This window comes from Haliotis cracherodii, unplaced genomic scaffold (assembly GCF_022045235.1).
Source record: "Haliotis cracherodii isolate W230 unplaced genomic scaffold, xgHalCrac1.p SCAF_6, whole genome shotgun sequence".
NCBI lineage: Eukaryota > Metazoa > Mollusca > Gastropoda > Lepetellida > Haliotidae > Haliotis > Haliotis cracherodii.
The window spans coordinates 35,066,423-35,085,058 of NW_027266319.1; the positions used below are offsets into that span (position 1 = coordinate 35,066,423).

An 18,636-nucleotide genomic window follows, 5' to 3' on the forward strand; every position below is an offset into this window, starting at 1 on the left:
CGTTCCTTGTCCCATTATTTTGACGCGTTTAGGTCTAAACATGTTTAGATACCTTACATATGAACTCGAGTCGTATTCAATCATCAAAGGGATATCATCTGAACTAGCAATGGCTTTAGCACTCTTGTACATAAAGTCAGAAATACACATTACACTATGATCAATCCTCCACTTTTATACATGTACTGTTTTGTATCAACTGTCATGTCATGGTACCACACAGTCATTGTGGAAGAGTGTGGCGATACACCACCGCTTCACACGGGAACTCGTTATTGCTCAGTAAATATAATATGTACCCCCTGTTACATTGGAGCACCGCCACACTGTTCCACAGTGACTGTGTGGTACCATGAAGTGACAGTTGATACAAAACGGTACATGTTTACACGTGGAGGATTGATCACAGTGTAATGTGTATCCCTTTGATGTCCCTTCACATAGGGGTACATATTTATTTACTGAGCAATAACGAGTTCCCGTGAAGCTTCAGTGAATCTTTACAATCCAAGCAGATTGTTGAAAGCGGCTAATTCACTATAACCATGTATGTCACAACTTAAAAAATGTAAAAAGGTTATACAATAGGGCCAAATAAAATGTTTGATTAAATTCGTTCGCACTTACCTTATCGTTATGTTCAACGTTCTATTAACTCACAGCAGGGCAAGAAATCACGTCGAAAACTCTTTTCTCGTGGAAGGCATTCCATAATGCCACAAAGTTTCCCAAAGAACGTTAATTGTAACGCGTAAATATAGTAAAACATGAATGATAAGTGTCTTTGGGAAGAATTTGACATGCACAGGTGCCGTTGTTAGATGTACGTCACGTCTGCTTCCTATCATGGTGTCTGGAATTAACGCGCAACAAAAACTCGTGCAACGGAAGTGGGCACTGATTGGTTTAATTCATAACCACTACATCACGTGACAATTCTGGCTAACACCTGCGTGAAATATACAAAGCTTCAAACCTGATTTGACATGTGTTTGTATAAACAGACGACGATAGGGCGTGGGTTCGATTGCCACAAGGGGACAGTGTGTGACACCCATTCTTTGTGTCCATCGCCATTCACTTAAACAGAAACTATGATCCACGACCATCTCCGTGGACAATATTCGTAGATGGCACATATTAGGGGCACTGTGTGAAGAGAGAATAGCACACACATAGTCTACAGTACAACGTAAGGGTCGGCGACCTTGACACGACAGGTAGAATGCATGGGTTTAATGTGTCCAATTCCGAAAATCCGATTGTAATTCAGACTATCCAGTGGTTGACAGCATGAGCATCGATCCGAGCAATTGGGATCGATGACATGCATCAACCAAGTCAGCGAGCCTGACCACCCGACCCCGTTAGTCGCCTTTTACGACAAGCATAGTCGCCTTTTACGGCAAGTGTGGGTTGCTGAAGACCTATTCTTACCCGGAATCTTCACGGGTCGTCAACGCCATAGAGTAACCAGTGTCGATTATCCACCAAACAGATTCCAGTGGGCGTACAAAATGGCAAAATAGCGGCTGAAAATATATCAACGGTCATCTGAAAATCAGTAATGACACCGAGTGTTCGCGGAGAAAACATTTCAGCTTCATGCACTCTGTGGATGTGTAGAAACTGAACATCCCTGTAATGCGCACATCACACACGGTGAAATAATTTCTTATTGATACACAAAAATAGACAGCCACAACCACAAGCCTAGGCCTCTGTCGCTCGCCTGATTTGTCCTCGAATTAAATAATGCATTATAACTAAGAGACATGTGATTGTCAGGGTGGCGCATGCTCAAATCGCCTAGTAATGTACACAAATGTTTCAAATCGTAGACGTATTGCTGGGATATTGCTCAAAGCGGTGTAAAACCTTACTTACTGTGACGTTAGTGTGTATGTGTGTATGCGTGCGTGCGTGCGTGCGTGCGTGTGCGTGTGTGACCTTCAAGTGCCATGGTGGGTCCAAATAACGTCCCAGTTATAAAATGCAATTACAATACATGCAAAAGTGACTCAATCAGTAATAGGCTACCCATACATCGAATACAGTTTCGATTAAGGCGATGTTTACCATCAGATCGGCATTCTCTCATAAGGTCAGCTGACTTAAAAGGGGACCGTTAAAATGAGGCTGCGGTTTATTTAGAAAATGGGGTCGTCTTAATGTAAGCAAGTTTCACCACTAATTGGATGTTCGATAAAATGTAGCATCGCCATGGAGCTTGAATTGTGGTTTCAGAAAATGTGATTTACTTACTAGGGACGGGAGATAGACGATCGCCCACATATATTCGTAGAGGTTATTTATACAGAACTTAATATGTAGAAATTACTGCCGGGCAAATGAAAGTATACACCCATGTTTGATGTTGGCTAAAAATGTAACAAAAAAAGAAATGGTTATTCTATGATGATGCATTTGATATAGGTATCATAGCCGTGTTTTGGTGACTGTTTTCAGCCTAGTAACGTTTAAATAAATTTGTCATGGTTTGGTCAAAACCAATGTTACAAGTGTATACTTTCTTTCACCCGGATGTTCATATTCCGCACTACCTACTTTACTGTACTAGGATAGGTTTCGTTAGAAAATTTGATAAATTATACAAGTTAATCATAATTAATGTTAGATCAATCAGAGATAATCCAAGAATTGAGAGGACTTGGCGGTTCCAGAAGCTTGTATAGGTAGTCTCATACCATTCCCCTTTTACCATTTCCTACTGGGAGTGTAAAAGTGTAATTTGAGTGCATTTACAGTCAGGGTAAGAAGCCTTTTGTTGCTTGAAGAGTTATCATAACATACCTCATGTCAGTGTGTCACGGCGAGGGTCGCAAGGGAAAGCGCACACGCTTCAGCGTTCGAAGCGGACGTAAAATATCGAAATAGGTACATTCTTGATATTTGTGTGTTTTAGATTTATTCATTGAACACTTTTAGTAACACACAGGACATTTTTGTTAAAGCACAAAAAATAAGTTATTTCTGATTTATATGTGTTTAAAGTAGTTATAAATAAATTGTTTTCAGTACTTCAATATATTTGTACTGCAAAGCTTTTTATTTTATCGTCATTTTCTCTGTGATATTTGTTACATTAATATAAATCATTACATTAACCAGGGATAACAAGAAGAAGGGAGAACGTGGTCAATGAGAGTAGATACAGTGCAACTCCTTTCTTTTCAAAGATTTGGAATTACAACACCAGCCATTTCAGGTGCGCAAACGAAAACAGAGTTGTCTACCTTTCCAGAAAGTAGAGGTCGCTTCCCCAAGTTACACCAAAACATTACTTCAGGAAACCGGTGAGCATGTGTGCATATTAACAATCTTAGTCTCTTGTCACTCAAACGTCAACTTTGTACAGTGTAGATTAGTATTACAACTAATAATAAAAGAGTATTCAACTCACATGAAATGAATTAGCATATTAGATCAGGCCACTTGTGATTGTGATCTGAGATTCCGACGGCATTCGATCAGTGAGTCAGTTGGTCAACTTAGTCTGTCTGCTCAGATTCACAGGTTGGTGGTATTCTGTTACTAGTAGATGTGTGATAGTTGAAATGACAATGCATCTGGCCAATCTGATATGGAAATACTTTGCATTCTGCGAATGATGAAATATGCAACTGGTTACAATTTGACAATGGTTACCATGATTATCTTACATTAAGTGCCTACAGAAGTAGTGACCCAAAGACGTATATACAATCTAAATACGTCTTAGGGTGACCTGGTATTTTAGAAACAGCCTCTTTGATCATGTGGAGAGGTTATCCGACCTGGGATCAGAGGAATTGCAATGCTAGTGGCTGCTACATTGGCACTGCATGTAGGACTGATCAAGTACATGTTAGATGTGAGTCACAAAAGTCTCGGTGCCCAACTTCTGGGGAGTATATGTAGCATGTTGTGGAATCATCCCACAGATGATATTTTCAGTTTGTCTTACCTTGACAGCTTGCTAATGGGGTTAACCTCTTTGGTTGTGTGAACAAGGCCTCCAACCTTGTATCAGAAATTGGTATAGATGACATGCATAAACCAAGTCAGCGAGCCTGACCGCCCAATCCTGAGGTGACAAACGTTCCGGGATGTGAAGTTCAAGAGAAAACCGCATACTCCAGCATGTTGTCACTGGGTTTGGGGTTCCACCTTCAGCAGCTGCCTGTGTTGCCATTCCCTGTCGGAATTGTGCATCCAAGTCGCTACACGGCAACTGGAATGGCCATGAGAGGTTCTCTAAGTGGAGAACCAATGGGTCCGAGGACTGTACCTCCTAATTACCATTGATTACCTCACCTGTGAAAATCCGGAATAGAATAGGTCTTCAGCAACCCATGCTTGTCATAAGAGGTGACTATGCTTGCTGTAAGACGGGATCAGTTTGTCAGGTTCGCAGACTTTGTTGATGCATGTCATCGTATTCCAATTGTGTGGATCAATGCTCATGATATTAATCACTGGACTGTCTGGTCCAGACTTGATTATTTACAGACCGCCGTCAGATAGCTGGAATATTGCTGAGCGAGGCGTTAAACAACAAACAAACAAGGAAGTCAAATCCCAACACATATAGGTCCCTGGCTTGTCTTTTAAGATTACTTTCAGTCTAGGCCTAGATGTTAGTTTAAATATATGGGCTGTTATGAGCTTACATACATTATGAGCTGAGTTTACTGGACAGACTGAACCTTGACTAGACATAGGCTTTGGGCTGGTCAGAGCTCCAGATTACTTTTGGAGCAATTCAGTTTTTACTTGAAGGTTTCTATTTTAATTGGGTTATTACATTTTTCATTGGGTAACCAATATTTTTTCACTCATCTATTCATCACTCTATTGGATTTTTCCCAAAATGAGTAAACATTTTGAGATTAAAAAAAAATGTTTCAGATGTATATAAGGGATCTAACTATAGGCTTCACTTGGAAAGTAAATTAGCTTGTAACTGTGTTTCTGAAATTAGCTCCTTTGTATACATGCTGAAAAAAGCTATATTGGGTATTTACACATGCTGATTTTATACATTTGAGTTTTTTATATAACATGTTTAATGTATGCGTTTTTGTATGCACATGATGCAAGTTAGGGCTGTTACGATTCACTCGTGTATTCGGTGAATCGAACCGTATCCAGTCATAAATTGAATTTGTTATTCTTGGTCACTAGAATCGAATATTCATGAATATGCAGTCATGTGCATTTAAATACCATGGCCCTTGAAATATCCATAAGAACATATTGTATGCATAGATTTCTTGAGTGACAGTATTTTAGTCACTGGTCATTGTTGCAATCGAGCAGACACTAGAACCTGGATGAGTGAAGTATATTAATGTATAATAAATTGATAATTTACAAGCCATGTCAAATAATTTATTTTGTAATTGTTTCACTGAATATCATAAATAATACATCAACTGATGACTTGTTATTGTATTCGTGAATAAATATTCGTATTCGTTACCCTATATTCATTATACGAATCGTATTCGCCTTATAGTGTATTCGTTGCAGCCCTAATTCAAGTTAATTGAAAGTAATTGGGTTTTGAATATTATTATTTTTTGGGGGGTGGGGTATTTTACGCAAATATGCAGTTTATCTGTAGCTCTGACTGGTGGCTTAAGTCACAGACTAAGACTGGTAGTTTGGTTACTTGGCAGTGAAGAAAACACTCACTTAATAACAATACTCCTATATCAAACTGTGTTTAATAGCATCTTGTGCATTGGGACAGCTGCTGGTCATCAGCTGGAAATCTGAATGGGGGCATCAGTATCACCGTGCAACTGTACACAGCTGCTACTCTGCTCCCAGACGATGCTCTACACCGGGTAGACACGTCTAATTATCAAGGAACATCAGAGTTGTATTGACACAACATGGACGCATCTCAAACTTTGCATTATCATTGCCATTATTTACCATGTTTACTTGAATCGTGTTGATTAGATTCATATACATGTATTCTGTGACATTTTGCAGTTGCCTTTGATCTATCACAGGACCTTCAAACTCATACATTTGAAATGCATTCTGAGAAGTGGTGTCTTCGACTCTCCCATATTTAGAAGTAGTAATGCAAGCATCATGGTATATCAAGGTTCAGAGCATCACTGATAGATCATTTTCTTTCTCAAAGCATGATCACATCATTGCTGCAATCTGCTTACAACCTTGAACTTCATGTTGTAAATGAAAGTAGCCTCTACTTTGAGCAAAAAAGAGTATGTTGCTAAGTGCCAAATGAGCAAATGAAGGTCTGGTGATGTAAGTTTTCAATCATTGCTCATTCCTATGTTCAGTAAGACTGCTGAGAATACCAACAATCTGACTTTGGATTCAGGAAGAACGCCTTAACAAAATGAATTTTCAATCTAATTTTGCTAGGGGGCTGTCAGGGAGCCTTGTGGCTAAAGCGTTCGCTCATCACGCCGAACACCCGGGTTTGATTCCCGACATGGGTACAATGTTCGAAGCCCATTTCTGGTGTCCCCCACCATGATATTGCTGGAATATTGTTCAAAGAGGCGTTAAACCCAACTGGCTCACTCACTCACCATTTGATTGTGTCGGCTGTAACAGCCGTTGCATTACACATTCTATGAGAACCGACTTTCATCTATACAGAGTTTACTTACCTGCTATGTAAAACATGAACTAAGTACATGATGGGAGTGGAAAACAAATATGTGAATTTACCATGATCTTGACTGAATCTTGATAAAAAAAAGATAAAAAATACATTCTTTGCACAATACTGTAATTAACCTCTAGTATAAGTTATTATAGTATGACACTTTTAGCAGCACCAGGGAAGGGGTGGGTAAGAAACTCCTTGTTAAGATTGTAAATTGAAAAAGTTGAAACATTCTCAATAACAAATTTATAAAGATAACAGTCACATTCCCTCATAAAACTTTACATTAGATGTAAGCTGTTCAAAAATACCAGACAAAGCTCTGTTTAAGTACTTCACAAACAAGAATATCTCTGTTTAGAGAGACATCAAGGCACTCAGTTTGAAGTGGATGTCCTTATATGGTATCAAGTTTTAAACTTGTAAATGTTTCTGGTTAGTTTGCATCCCTGTCTTTTCATCCTGACTCTTTTGACAGTTTGATATCTGAACCTTCAAAATGGCCTCAGGGAGTTTCCGCTGGCAGTCGATGAAGTCCATGCCCACTAAGCGGGTGTTTGCGACGCCAGTGACCTACGCCGACGGCCTGTATGTGGTCGGGGGATGTGACGAGAAGGGGGCACCCCTGGACAATGTGGAGGTGTATGACATGAGTGAGAAGGAAGTCAAGTGGAAGAAGCTGCCACCAATGCCGACGAAGCGAGCAGGTCCCGGTGTAGCTGCCCTGAAGAACAAGATCGTAGTTATTGGGGGGGTGTCCGAGGCCCAGAACCCACTCGATGTGGTGGAAGTGTACGACATAGAGAAGAAAGAGTGGAAGAAGGGAGAAAGCATGATTGAACCTCTCTTGGGAATGTCAGTGTTAGTTAAAGGTAGGTGTTGTCTTGTTTACTGCACAGCGTTATAAATTGGCACTAGTCCTATAGTCCTTGCCAAACTGCCTAATAGTTAAGGTATCAGAAATCAGTAGTAGAAATTTGCCATTTTTATGGGGTTTGCTTTATGTTATCATTATAAGGACTACTGGACTAAAACTGTTAGTTTATAATGCTGCTGCAGTGCAGGGCTCAGTTCAAGGTACTTGAGTTAACTTGCACCAGGTGCATGCATGTTGACATGAAAAGCTAGTTGCACCAGGTTAACCCAGGTTGCACCCTGATCCCATGAATTTATCAAAGCTGAAACAGAGTCTAAATAAGTAAAGTCTCTGAAGACTGTGGCATGTGTGTCATGAATTACACATAACACAGGGGTTAGTATAATGCTGAGAAGTACTGAGGGTGTTCAATATTGATGTTGTGATGACAAGTAAGGGTTAGTCAGACAAAACTATCAAACTATTTTTACATGCACTTTGAGAGTCAGTGAATGTCTACTGCAGTGAGAGATTGAGTTTTTACCGCAGTGAGAGAATGTTTACTACAGTGAAAGTGAGTGTTTGCTGCAGTGAGAGAATGTTTACTACAGTGAAAGTGAGTGTTTGCTGCAGTGAGAGAATGTTTACTACAGTGAAAGTGAGTGTTTACCGCAGTGAGAGAATGTTTACTACAGTGAAAGTGAGTGTTTACCGCAGTGAGAGAATGTTTACTACAGTGAAAGTGAGTGTTTGCTGCAGTGAAAGAATGTTTACTACAGTGAAAGTGAGTGTTTGCTGCAGTGAGAGAATGTTTACTACAGTGAAAGTGAGTGTTTACCACAATGAGAGAATGTTTACTACAGTGAAAGTGAGTGTTTACCGCAGTGAGAGAATGTTTACTACAGTGAAAGTGAGTGTTTGCTGCAGTGAGAGAATGTTTACTACAGTGAAAGTGAGTGTTTGCTGCAGTGAGAGAATGTTTACTACAGTGAAAGTGAGTGTTTGCTGCAGTGAGAGAATGTTTACTACAGTGAAAGTGAGTTTTTGCTGCAGTGAGAGAATGTTTACTACAGTGAAAGTGAGTGTTTGCTGCAGTGAGAGAATGTTTACTACAGTGAAAGTGAGTGTTTGCTGCGGGAGAGAGAAGGATGTTTACTACAGCGAGAGAGTAGAGTGTTTATTACAGTGGAAGTGAGTGTTTACCGCAGCGAGAGAATGTTTACTACAGTGAAAGTGAGTGTTTGCTGCAGTGAGAGAATGTTTACTACAGTGAAAGTGAGTGTTTGCTGCAGTGAGAGAATGTTTACTACAGTGAAAGTGAGTGTTTGTTGCAGTGAGAGAATGTTTACTACAGTGAAAGTGAGTGTTTGCTGCAGTGAGAGAATGTTTACTACAGTGAAAGTGAGTGTTTGCTGCAGTGAGAGAATGTTTACTACAGTGAAAGTGAGTGTTTGCTGCAGTGAGAGAATGTTTACTACAGTGAAAGTGAGTGTTTGCTGCAGTGAGAGAATGTTTACTACAGTGAAAGTGAGTGTTTGCTGCAGTGAGAGAATGTTTACTACAGTGAAAGTGAGTGTTTGCTGCAGTGAGAGAATGTTTACTACAGTGAAAGTGAGTGTTTGCTGCAGTGATAGAATGTTTACTACAGTGAAAGTGAGTGTTTGCTGCAGGAGAGAGAAGGATGTTTACTACAGCGAGAGAGTAGAGTGTTTATTACAGTGAAAGTGAGTGTTTACCGCAGTGAGAGAATGTTTACTACAGTGAAAGTGAGTGTTTGCTGCAGTGAGAGAATGTTTACTACAGTGAAAGTGAGTGTTTGCTGCAGTGATAGAATGTTTACTACAGTGAAAGTGAGTGTTTGCTGCAGGAGAGAGAAGGATGTTTACTACAGCGAGAGAGTAGAGTGTTTATTACAGTGAAAGTGAGTGTTTACCGCAGTGAGAGAATGTTTACTACAGTGAAAGTGAGTGTTTGCTGCAGTGAGAGAATTTTTACTACAGTGAAAGTGAGTGTTTGCTGCAGTGAGAGAATGTTTACTACAGTGAAAGTGAGTGTTTGCTGCAGTGAGAGAATGTTTACTACAGTGAAAGTGAGTGTTTGCTGCAGTGAGAGAATGTTTACTACAGTGAAAGTGAGTGTTTGCTGCAGGAGAGAGAAGGATGTTTACTAAAGCGAGAGAGTAGAGTGTTTATTATAGTGAGAGAGAGTGTTTACCGCAGTGAGAGAATGTTTACTACAGTGAAAGTGAGTGTTTGCTGCAGTGAGAGAATGTTTACTACAGTGAAAGTGAGTGTTTGCTGCAGGAGAGAGAAGGATGTTTACTACAGCAAGAGAGTAGAGTGTTTATTATAGTGAGAGGGAGTGTTTACCGCAGTGAGAGAATGTTTACTACAGTGAAAGTGAGTGTTTGCTGCAGTGAGAGAATTTTTACTACAGTGAAAGTGAGTGTTTGCTGCAGTGAGAGAATGTTTACTACAGTGAAAGTGAGTGTTTGCTGCAGGAGAGAGAAGGATGTTTACTACAGCGAGAGAGTAGAGTGTTTATTATAGTGAGAGGGAGTGTTTACCCCAGTGAGAGAATGTTTACTACAGTGAAAGTGAGTGTTTGCTGCAGTGAGAGAATGTTTACTACAGTGAAAGTGAGTGTTTGCTGCAGGAGAGAGAAGGATGTTTACTACAGCGAGAGAGTAGAGTGTTTATTATAGTGAGAGGGAGTGTTTACTGCAGTGAGAGAATGTTTACTACAGTGAAAGTGAGTGTTTGCTGCAGTGAGAGAATGTTTACTACAGTGAAAGTGAGTGTTTGCTGCAGTGAGAGAATGTTTACTACAGTGAAAGTGAGTGTTTGCTGCAGTGAGAGAATGTTTACTACAGTGAAAGTGAGTGTTTGCTGCAGGAGAGAGAAGGATGTTTACTACAGCGAGAGAGTAGAGTGTTTATTATAGTGAGAGAATGTTTACTACAGTGAAAGTGAGTGTTTGCTGCAGGAGAGAGAAGGATGTTTACTACAGCGAGAGAGTAGAGTGTTTATTACAGCGAGAGAGTAGAGTGTTTATTATAGTGAGAGGGAGTGTTTACCGCAGTGAGAGAATGTTTACTACAGTGAAAGTGAGTGTTTGCTGCAGTGAGAGAATGTTTACTACAGTGAAAGTGAGTGTTTGCTGCAGTGAGAGAATGTTTACTACAGTGAAAGTGAGTGTTTGCTGCAGTGAGAGAATGTTTACTACAGTGAAAGTGAGTGTTTGCTGCAGTGAGAGAATGTTTACTACAGTGAAAGTGAGTGTTTGCTGCAGGAGAGAGAAGGATGTTTACTACAGCGAGAGAGTAGAGTGTTTATTATAGTGAGAGAATGTTTACTACAGTGAAAGTGAGTGTTTGCTGCAGGAGAGAGAAGGATGTTTACTACAGCGAGAGAGTAGAGTGTTTATTACAGCGAGAGAGTAGAGTGTTTATTATAGTGAGAGGGAGTGTTTACCGCAGTGAGAGAATGTTTACTACAGTGAAAGTGAGTGTTTGCTGCAGTGAGAGAATGTTTACTACAGTGAAAGTGAGTGTTTGCTGCAGTGGGAGAATGTTTACTACAGTGAAAGTGAGTGTTTGCTGCAGTGAGAGAATGTTTACTACAGTGAAAGTGAGTGTTTGCTGCAGTGAGAGAATGTTTACTACAGTGAAAGTGAGTGTTTGCTGCAGGAGAGAGAAGGATGTTTACTACAGCGAGAGAGTAGAGTGTTTATTATAGTGAGAGGGAGTGTTTACCGCAGTGAGAGAATGTTTACTACAGTGAAAGTGAGTGTTTGCTGCAGTGAGAGAATTTTTACTACAGTGAAAGTGAGTGTTTGCTGCAGTGAGAGAATGTTTACTACAGTGAAAGTGAGTGTTTGCTGCAGGAGAGAGAAGGATGTTTACTACAGCGAGAGAGTAGAGTGTTTATTACAGCGAGAGAGTAGAGTGTTTATTATAGTGAGAGGGAGTGTTTACCGCAGTGAGAGTCAGTGAATGTTTACAGCCTTGGGAGAGTAGAGTATTTACAGCAGTGAGAGTGTTTACTGCAGTAAAAGATTGTGTGTTTACTACAGAGGGTAGAGTGTTTACTGCAGTGAGAGAAGGGTGTTTACTACTGTAAGAGAGTAGAGTGTTTACTGCAGTGAGATAGTCAGTGAGTGTTTACATTGTTTGCAACAATAAAGTACCATTGGCAATAGTTTGTAATAGTGAAAGATGAGTCACTTTGTGGTAAGTGAAGAGGGAGGCATGGTGAGATGTTTACGTTGTTTAGGGCAATAGAGCATCATATTTATAGTAACTATGACAATATTTAATCAAATCTTTTATTATATACCCGTTTTCTTTGCCAGATGGGAAGATTCTTGTCCTCGGTGGCATGGGAAAAGATACAAATCCCCATGACTACTTCTTTGAGTTGGACATTGACTCGGAGCCATTCAAGTGGAGTCGTTTAACAGGGATGCCAACCCCACGCTATGCATCAGCTACCTTCCATATTGGATCAGACCTGTTTGTTTTAGGTAGGTAGTATTCCAGCTGTGTCAGATTAAGCATGGCAGATAAGTCTTGTATGACTGGCGTGCAATATGATTGCAATGAGTATCTTTGGCTAAATAATAGTTTAATGATGAGATGCTGAAGTGAAAGTACATTAGTCACTGGCATCATATAAGAAACATCGGCAACAGATATTTTTGTTAGAAAAAAATTATTGCTAAGTGTGCTCGTGGTGGGATGATATGGCGATACAGTATTGATCCTGATATGAGGCCCTTGGTACGATACGTTGATTTACAACCTGTATCATGATACATATCATATATTACATAACCTGTTATATTGGTGTGAAAACAAGTGAATAATAAGAGATTTAAAATGCTGAACGCAACTGTTCAATAAATAGCTTTGACAGATTCTCCGGTATTTCCCAGGCTGGCTATGAAAGACATCACATTCACAGTGCCTTCTAGCTGATATCATAATGATAGGCCATTTATATTGCACATATTCCCACACCACTCGGGGTAATGCTCAAAGCACTATTATTACATTGGTAATTGGATCAGTGTTCACTCAGCAATCATTCTCAGCTCCCTGGTGAGTATACAACCAAAGCTGCCTGTTAAGCGCTAAAAGGTTTAAAACCACATTTTCAGCTCATCCTACCGGGAACACATTCACTGTTATGTTTCTGTCCTACAGTATCCAATCTTCGATCTCTGAAATTTGAAAACAAATGATTCAGGGTTGTGATTCACCTACAATAAGGACCCGTGAAGATTCCGGGGTAGAATAGGTCTTCAGCAACCCATGCTTGCTGTAAAAAGCGACTATGCTTGTCGTAAAAGGCGACTAACGAGATCGGGTGGTCAGGCTCGCAGACTTGGTTGGTGCATGTCATCAATCCCAATTGCATGGATCGATGCTCATGATATTAATCACCGCCGTCATATAGCGGGAATATTGCTGAGTGCGGCGTTAAACAACAAACAAACAAACAAAACCGACAATAAGAAAGAATATCACCTCATGAAAAGCTGACTGTTTGGGGATACAAATCGTAGAATCATAGAATCGGGATATGTATTGTATCGCGACACCACCACATCATTAAACTAATGTGAGTGCTACAGGCACCTGGAACATGTATTAACCATAACAGTTGTGATGGTAAATTGTACCATTGGCTTCTTGAAACAATGGATTTCGAGCTGTGGCGAGTTAATGTGACGTGTCAAACATTCCAGGAGGACGACAGGGCAAGATTCCCACTGATGTGTTTGAGGTGTATCACTTCGAGACCAGGAAGTGGGAAAAACTGCCCCCTGTTCCTAGCAAGCGTGTGTTCCCGATGTACGTGACGGACGACACCAACATCTACAGCCTGGGTGGACTGCAACAACCACCCGACCTCGGCTTCTCTGATGTCTGCGAGGTCTTTAGCCTAGAGAAAAGTAAGTGAAAATGTACCACTTTTGATAGGGTAAAAAGGACATATTTGTTTTGGTGATCAATTGCTATGTTTATGTAAAAATATATTATCGCTAATTCATCATCATTATTTGACTTTTTACGCAGGTGCAACTTTCAGTCTGTTTTATTGTCACCATGGTTTTCAGACTTAGATCAATAACCTAACACTGTCGTCCTTCACCATACTGCAAGGCTCGGGAGCCATAGATGTCCCCTCACATTATCAGACGCCATGAAATGGAATGTGGGTTGGGTGGTAGTTCAACTAACGAGGACATGTAGATGGGTGTGCATAAATGTACATAGTTCAGTTACAAACAATATCTCACATAAGGAACAACTCGCTTGTATTGTAGAACAATGGAAGGTTGGCACCCCTATGCCCACAAAGAGAGGTGATATGGCCGCTGGGATTGTGGGAGGAAAGGTTGTATGTGCTGGTGGACTAGGTAAGTACTATATACATAGTCTTCTATTCTCAATACTAATTCCCACATGGGTACAATGTGTGAAGCCCATTTCTGGTGTCCCTTGCAGTGATATTGCTGGAATATTGCGTAAAACCCAACTTACTCACTCAATACTAATTACAATGTTTATGTGAAAGATAAGTATTTATTATCTACTTCAGTGTGAAAGACAGAGTTTTCCGAAGTTGAGAAAAGTGATATCTTCATTGCAGTGAACATAACACTTTGAATGAACTATTGTCGTACAAGAGTTACCTCCCCTTAAATTGTCTCCCTTTGTTTTAAGTTGAGTAGCCTGAACACAAACTGTTGACTTTCTCTTTACGTTAGGTCCACATTGACTAGGCAAAATAGGTCCACATTGACAAGGCAAAATATTGATAGATAGTCCTTTGTGGAGTTAATTTCACTTCTTGCCGTTTGTAATTCTCTTGAAAATGTTTCCTTATAAACTGTAAATTTCTCATTAACTCGTCAATCGAGACTGTTCGTTTCGCAAAGCACCATTTTTGTTACTTGACCAGCGTGTATTCTTTCACTTCCAACAGCGGCCTCCTACTTTTCTACAATATTTTTTGTTAAAGCTGATTTTGTTTATCATCATATCTAAATGTACCGGTATGATAAAGAATTTTTGTGACCCTAAATATTTTTTAATACTTTTGTTTATATTTTTTAAGATTTTGCAAACACGAAACTACTTTTTCAGTCGCAAACACAAGGGGTGGTGAACCGTCCCTGTGTGTTGGGTAGGGAGAATTTACGTTTCAAGGTTTCACATTTGTAATGAAATAATTTAATTTTCTGGTAGATAACTACACAAAAAGTATATAATAAATAGGATAATGTGTAAATAACTCCTTTTCCCCCTTCACTCAATGAGAGAAACGTGATATTTCACTCAACACATGAAATATCCTCTATATATGTCTTGTCAGATACCAAAGAACAATGTAGAAAGCACACCTGAAAACCAAGAAATGGAATTTATATATTTTTAGCTAGTATAGGCTCATTTTTTGCATTTTAAATACACATCTTTTGTATTTTTGACCGAAGTGACAATAGTGCTTATCAGTATAGAGAAATTCATTGATTTGTGTTATGAGGGATTGGGAAAATTGATGGTTATTTTTGGTTACGCTTTACATGCTTATGATCATATATTTAACCAGGTCCACAATGCTAGATTTCAAGCTTATGAAAATGTTAGTTACGCACTCCGTTTACTGGGCGTTTGTCATTTTAACAACAAAACTCTCTTGTGTCATTATGATTTTCCATTGGCTTGGAACATGATCATCATGTAACACCTTGTATGTCTACAAAATACCTCAAATGTTTTGTTTTCAGCAGATAATTATACAATTCATTGCAATATGACATCAGAGGATCCAGATAAACAAATCAATTCATTACATTGCTATTGAATCATGTCACTGGTCGCTGTATTCAAAGTTCAAGATAAGATCAATTTTTTTTTAAATGAGAAAAGTATTAACTCAAGAAATAACACAAGAGATGAATGTAGAACGCGAATCATTTTTTCATTTTTTAAGTTTATTACATTTAATGGAGAAAATGTGTAGAAGTTTTGTACCATTCATAATATTGCTGTAAAAAAAGTGTAATATTGAGACGACAACATGGATTACCTCCCTTGCCTTGTAATCACAAGGCTCAGTGAGGTATTAACATACATGTACTTGTAATTTGAAGGAATCACTGAAATTTCAAGGCAACAATGCCAATAAAGAATTTTGTCCCTAAAGGAAGAGTTACAGCGCTTTTCATGCATCATGTTAAATAAAACTCCAAACACCCAGCAATCTAAGTGCAGCATTGACATTTGGTGTTTTGTGGGAACTGCTAACATGCTTTAGAAGAGTTTACTATGTTTGTTGGGTCCTTATATTTGATGTTTCAACACTATTATGTAAAATCTTTCAGATCAAGTTCAGATATGATTCTGATTGTGTCCAGTCTGGATGTATATTAGAGCCCCTCCTCTGTAAAACTTAGCATGCAGAAAGTTCAGAGGCAAGGATAAAAGTGACATATAGGCTTGTTCATTCAGCATTTGATTATTTATTAACTCACTCACGGATTAGAACACATACCCTTGCTTTGACAAGCAAGGACAACCGTATTCAACATAATAAGCGCCCAAGGTGCTCTCAAAATTAGAAAAAGGGGGCTCTTATTAGAATATTATTGTGGTAAAAAAACAGAGTTGAAAGATCGTAAATTTCATGGTTTATCCTGACAGCCTGAAATGTTTATATACGACAGAGATATTTTTCCAGAATTTAATTGCCCATAATTAAGGGTGCATATAACACAGAAGTGCATATTATACACGAATAAATAAGTCTTGTGTACATTGATCAATCGGAAAGGGGTGCTAATGGGGGTTGTTCACCAGCCAATATATTAGCCAATATCGCCGTGGGCACTTATTAGCTCGGGGCGCTTAATTTCGTCGAATACGGTAATTTGTTTTCAGGACTTTCTCCAAATTTTACCCCACCTGGCATTGATGTTGCAGGTAACACTGGCAAGCCACTGAATGTAGTAGAGGCCTATGACCCGGCCAGCAACACCTGGACCGAGATCTCCAACCTTCCCACAACTCACTGCTCATGTGCGTGTATCATCTTCAAGAAGAGGCTCCATGTGATAGGTGGTCTGTCTCTCAAGGGGCCCAGTTCATGCATGGAAGCTCTCAGCTACTCCTAGGCCATGGTGGGCGCTGTAGGGACACAGCAAGGGTTTCTCAGGTCATCACCGCTTCATTTTGCTCATCAGCCGTCTCTGCAGAACTGTCGACAGTCCCTGGCCATCCATTTTGTGATAAAGTCTTTGGCATTTAGAAGTTCACATTTAACGGTAGTGGAGAAAATTGCAGAATTTATCTTTGATAATAATGATTTAACTCAATATGTACATAACTCAGTTTAAAATTAATTGGGCAAGGGGTCCTTATCATATAAATAATGTTTTGGTAGAGATTATGAGGTCACAAAATTAGAATTCCACTGAAGAAAGTTCAAGGACCATCCCTTACCTTTAAACACAATAACTAGTCATTTTTTAGCAATATCTAAAGAATAAACAGTTTCCTGATTTTTGATGAAAATCACTTCACAGACCCCAAGCTTGTCTCCAGAAATCTATCTAGTAATATTGCACGGTTTATTTGACATTGTAAGTAGTTTCTTGCAGTATTTGCTGGGGACTGTGTGCAATAATCTAGGAGCAAGGTTTCCTGTAAGTTGTGTTGTCCCATCAACTACTAACAACACTGCTTAGGGTTTTCAAGACTTGTCATTATTTGATGCATCAAGTCATCAATTAAGACAAGTAAAATATGGACACAGTTCTAAAGTTGTTTTAACTCTTCACTTGGAGTAGCGGCACTGCTGCAGCCTACTTGCCAGGATGTGTGTGTCAGGTCGATACATGCTGCATGGTAGAATAGTGCTGGTTATATAGACATTGAGCTTTATGTAAGGTGAAACTCTGCTAGGCCAGTAAACCCACCTTCCAGACATCTCCATGCTGTAAATCATGATATTATTGCAACAACAAATTAATGCGAGTGTCGCAGGGCTGGGACGAGTCCAAATTTACTACCCGAGTACCCACACCCCTATTACCTGACCCTACCCAGGTATCCGCTGTTGGTGTCAAGAGATAAGTACAAAATGTCCGATTGGGAATAGTTTGACAGTAGCCCTGGCAGAATGTGTTTAGATACATGTATAAAACAATGTGGTCATGCATACACTGAAGTTTTAGCTTTGTTCAAACATATATAAGTCAGAAGGAAGGTGTTCATAGTCATGACGAAATGCGAATTAGAGACTTAAAATTGTCATGTAACCATGTACTTATATAGTGAATTGCTGTCATGAAACAACCATGGGTCCTGTAGTCCTGTGGGTACCCGGTTCCTACTCAGTACCCACCCGACCCGAGTACCCGAATTACCCGTCCCAGCCCTAGAGTGTCGACCCCTGGCCTAAAATGTGTCATGAAATTAAGTCAAGCCCTGAACCATTAAAACTGTTGTGCTTGTAATGATTAGACTATTTGACAAGGTTACCCAGAACAATAATGCTGTCATACACATTGAGCAACTGTCATAACTGCTTCATCAACTTACATAAACAAACTGACACCACTTGACGTGGAACTTGTTTACTAGGAGCTTTGTTAGGTATCCACGGGGGGCACGGGTGGCCCAGTCTTCTAAGGCACCTCGATTTGCTGTGCAGAGTTGCGTCCCTTGGGCACGCCAGAAACCTATGATTGTGGGTTCGAATCCCGGGTTCGCCTCGATTATGTTTCCAGGTTTGTCAGCACCATACCCGTGCTCGTGGGTTGCACCGAAGTGGTAAACGTCTGAGACCTGCATCACTTCAGGCTTTCCTCCCGCATTAAGCTGACACGCCGTGATATAACTGGACTACTGTTATAAACGGCGTGAAACCCAACTCACTCACTCAATTATGTATCCACGTGTTATGGGTTTTCGATCTCATTCATTTATATTGGACAGTGTTCTCTGAAAAACAAGCCATCGTCTGAGTATTTACAATGTCTGTGTGATACTGCACCCCATTTTAGCATGAGTAATCGCGATAAACATGGCTGTCCCAAAACGTAT

General features: G+C 39.8%; 1 protein-coding gene across 1 annotated transcript; it reads left to right on the forward strand.

The window, feature by feature from the left end:
* Nucleotides 1-3,271: 3,271 nt before the first annotated feature.
* On the forward strand, nt 3,272-18,383 carry LOC139445922 (kelch domain-containing protein 8A-like). Its single transcript, XM_071227176.1, has 6 exons — nt 3,272-3,317; nt 7,140-7,533; nt 11,871-12,041; nt 13,269-13,475; nt 13,851-13,943; nt 16,513-18,383. Exons 2-6 carry the CDS (start codon nt 7,161-7,163, stop codon nt 16,701-16,703), a joined length of 1,035 nt encoding a protein of 344 aa, XP_071083277.1. The 5' UTR covers nt 3,272-3,317; nt 7,140-7,160; the 3' UTR covers nt 16,704-18,383.
* Nucleotides 18,384-18,636: the final 253 nt, after the last annotated feature.

What these genes read in the sequence shown, in the direction of transcription:
- LOC139445922 (XM_071227176.1), top strand. Translation starts at nt 7,161, where the DNA reads ATGGCCTCAGGGAGTTTCCGCTGGCAGTCGATGAAGTCCATGCCCACT. An exon ending in AATGTCAGTGTTAGTTAAAG is followed by an intron (nt 7,534 to 11,870) that starts GTAGGTGTTGTC and finishes TTTCTTTGCCAG; the next exon opens with ATGGGAAGATTCTTGTCCTC. An exon ending in TGTATGTGCTGGTGGACTAG is followed by an intron (nt 13,944 to 16,512) that starts GTAAGTACTATA and finishes TTGATGTTGCAG; the next exon opens with GTAACACTGGCAAGCCACTG.